Source organism: Tachysurus vachellii, chromosome 19, assembly GCF_030014155.1.
Source record: "Tachysurus vachellii isolate PV-2020 chromosome 19, HZAU_Pvac_v1, whole genome shotgun sequence".
In the NCBI taxonomy this organism is placed as follows: Eukaryota; Metazoa; Chordata; class Actinopteri; order Siluriformes; family Bagridae; genus Tachysurus; species Tachysurus vachellii.
This window is the reverse complement of record NC_083478.1, coordinates 4,877,386-4,881,181: the sequence shown is the minus strand read 5'-3', so window position 1 is coordinate 4,881,181 and position 3,796 is coordinate 4,877,386. Positions and strand designations below refer to the sequence as shown.

Genomic DNA, 3,796 nt, shown 5'->3' with positions numbered 1-3,796 from the left:
ATTTCTTTTACTGTTTATGTGACATTTCACAATGGGATATTTGAAGCAAGTGCTCCAACATCTTAGATATCAGTACGTATATAAATCTTTTTAAAAAAGGCTACAAAGGTAAAAAAAAAACAAAAAACAAATCGTTGAAGTACTGCATTGAGCGCTGCATAAGAAAGACTCATCCCACTGACTCGTCCCAGAACTCGATCTGCTCATGCTAATCATACTCACTCCAGTTTGTCTTTATAGTATACAGCTGTAGAAGAGTGATTTCAAATCTCACTGTCCAATGACTACCCAGAAGACATTGGGGTCAATTTTATATCGGTCTCCTTTCAAGGTTTCTAGCGTCATCCTGTTGATCCCACCAACCCACAACCCCAACCGTCGCATCTGCCTTACTCATTAAGGATTTGCATCTACATCCAGATTTCTGTAAAGCAACTCATTTACTGTAACAACGTCTATTGTTCAAAGCACTATATGAATAAATTGAACAGAATCGATTGTGGTGCATCCCTGTGGTCTACTGATGAACCTCTTCTGAATTCAATATACAATTATATTATTTATTCATCGTAAATCATCATCTGCTTGCACGTACGTCGTTCGGCTTCATTTGAGTTATTTCCAAGCTGAGGACTGTTATTATCTTTTTTTTCTCCCCGCCATCATTTTTCCCCACAATCACACTGATAACTGAGCTACCTTAGGTGTCAGACAGTTCAATACCAGTTTGTGACCACGCAGGAGAAATACGACTCCTAAACACAGGGAATAATGTTGACACGGTGTGATATTTATCCATAAAAAAAAAATCAAACATTAATCAGTCCTTTGCAACACTGTGTTTATCTGAACGTTATGCATTTATAGTATGATATTGAGTGCAAACAGATAAAAAGCTATAATGTAGTATTGATTTGTTCAATGTACTGTATAAATCCTCTTTCCAGTGTATGATGTCTGTCATCCTGGTGATGAATTTTATACACTTAGAGTTTAATGATGCACAAAACAAGAGCTTTGATAGCATTACTTAATGAATTAGAATTAGGTTGGATTTGTCGTCATTGACATTTTTTTCTTTTTGCTGTCAGGCCTGTTTACGGCTCTGACGTGAGCGTGGCGGCATGGGTGTTTCACGCCACTGAGATGACGGGTTTGTTAAGAGGTTAACTACTCGGTGCTTTTGTTAGACTCTAACCCTCCTACTCCCCCAGCCCCCCTCCCATCATCCACCAAGCCCTGCGTCAACAGGAGCCTGGGGTATATAAGACACAGCCACCTGAATCCCAAGCTCAAGACACTTCGGCAGAAGACAGAAGCATCTTTTGACCTGCGCTGACTTTAAAGCAGTCTGAACACTAGTTCGTGAACTCTCTTTCAGCTTCTCTCTTTCTTGTTTTTTTTTTTGGTTCTCTTTGCTCTCTGAGTCGTCGTGTCAGCATGCAGCTTTTAGCCAGCTTAGTGTCTCTGCTGCTGGTGCTGTACAGTGTGAGAGCAGCAGCCGTGCTTCCACCGGAGGAAAGGATTCCAACAGATAACAAGGTGAGTCTGAAACACCTGCTGGCTTTTTAAAACTCAGTGGCTGCATGAAACAGATTGCGGATGTGATTCTTTATAATAATAATAATAATAATAATAATAATAATAAATAATAATAATTATTATTATTATTATTAATATTATTATTATAAAAAATGTTATGCGTCATAATTTCATAATTAAATTAACAAATTTTACATTGATTTACATGCTTAATAAAAATAATGAATATTATTTTTTTTTTCTTAGACTCAAGATGCCAGGGGATTTTAAAAAAATTACAGATGAATATCAAAGCCTTAAAAAGAACACAGACTAAAAAACAAGCCCTAAAAAGAACATGTTGCATGTAATTGAGTGTCATTTAAAACATAAAATCTATTAGTAAATATGATTACAACATGACACATACAAGCTGAGTTCATATTTTTTAAACTAGACAATTGATTTGCCTCCTTATTTAGTAATTGAACTATTTATTGTTTTTGGTCAATAGTTCACGTCTTGATCACTGTCCTTCTCTGATCCCCTCAGGAACTAAGTAAGGAGCGGAGGGAATTGATCGTCAAACTGCTCACCCTTCTGCTGGATGGTGCGGACAACGACGTGCTGGCCAGATATCTCACTCCTCCGGATGAGGAAGAGCCCATAGAGTCTCGCCTGGAAGAAAGAGCCGTGTACAACCGGCTAGCGCAGCTGCCTCAGAGAGACCGCAAAGCCCCGTGTAAGAATTTCTTCTGGAAGACGTTCACATCCTGCTAACCCTGTGCTCTCTCCCAATGCACTCTGCCCCTCCTCGAAACCTTCACATGAACTGTGCACACCATCACTGTACATATCATTGGCACTGTCTCACTGATGGGTCTTAATGGACTTTACAGATGCAGCCAGATTGTTTAAGATATCGATGATTATATTTATCTATTTATTGATCTATTGATTTGCTATTTATGTATGTTTTTTCAACATCATCTCAAACCAATAAAGCATGGTTATGGCAGTGACTTTCAGATAAAGGATGTCTCAATGTCTCAAAATTTCCAGCTCCTAAGGAAAAAAGCATTAAATGAAATAATTTTATCCCAATGGATAAATAAACATATTTGCTGTGTTTTTGTGGATTGCTTGTGAAGGTGTAATAAATATTGTCACACACGCTAATTTCTCTATCACTGGCTATACCAATCAGCAAAGTTATATTTTTTTTATTGTGTGTTTTCTCTTCTGTTTTTTTTAATTTCCTTTTCTTACTTCATTACATTTTTATTACTCCCAAACAAATGCATCGGTGCTCCAGACCGTTACAAATCGCAAACATGTAATCAGCAGATACTGAAACGAGGGAGTTTCTGTGGCTTCTTTTTGTTTTTTTTTTTCTGTCACAGATCTTCACATGAGTGCAGCATCTCCTTCTCACGACGGCTATATTAAATAAAACGTGTTCTCCTATTTTCATGTTTGTACTTTCAGTCTATAGCTTCAGTCTGAAACATAAGCCATGAGTGCATCATTTTTCAGAACAAACAGTCAAATCATTCATTATAACCTGTAATGTCATATATTATTATAATATAAACTTTTGCACATTGTATACAATATATTTCAGTAGATAGAAAATAATTAAATAACCTCTAATTAAATTCAGGTAATTATATAAGTAAAAGTAGAGAAGTAAGTCAGACCTTATTAAGTCGGCACCCCCAAATCTGTCTCATGCCATTACATCTCTCCTTATGCAATGGCGTGAAATGCAAAGTGTTTACCCAGAGGCTGAGCTGAGGCGATAACATTACTGCCTGAATCACTGCAAGCAAATGACTCATCAGCATGAATTCTCAGCATGGTACAGAAGTTTTATTCTGGATGGTAAACTTTGTAAAAACATTTATTCAGAAGAAATCTCTTAATATTTTATTCGTAATGTCGTGTATAACACAGAGTGCAGCACAAGGGGGGTACATTAGGTTTTCCTATAATGTACAACTATTACTACTATATACAAACATACCCCTGTCTGTTACTAATACATATACATTGGTTTATTAACGTAATTACACTGTTATCTACTATTACATATTCATATATATGTAACATTTATAGTTCTTATGGTTTTACTCAAATACAATTCTATTGGTCTATAACTATTATACACTAACATACGTGTATTTGTCCATTACTAGTTTTCTACTATGCAGACGTCTAACACTGTGATATTTGTATATGTATGTCTATTACTGCTATGCTACATTATGAAGTC

The 3,796-nt window shown here is 36.3% G+C and overlaps 1 protein-coding gene across 1 annotated transcript; it reads left to right on the top strand.

Annotated features, from left to right (window-relative positions):
* The first annotated feature begins 1,317 nt into the window (after positions 1 to 1,317).
* sst7 (somatostatin family member 7) lies at positions 1,318 to 2,673 on the top strand. The gene is made up of 2 exons (XM_060894379.1): positions 1,318 to 1,542; positions 2,074 to 2,673. The coding sequence occupies exons 1-2, from the start codon at positions 1,441 to 1,443 to the stop codon at positions 2,299 to 2,301; spliced, it is 330 nt and encodes a 109-aa protein (XP_060750362.1). The 5' UTR covers positions 1,318 to 1,440; the 3' UTR covers positions 2,302 to 2,673.
* The last annotated feature ends 1,123 nt before the right edge of the window (positions 2,674 to 3,796 follow it).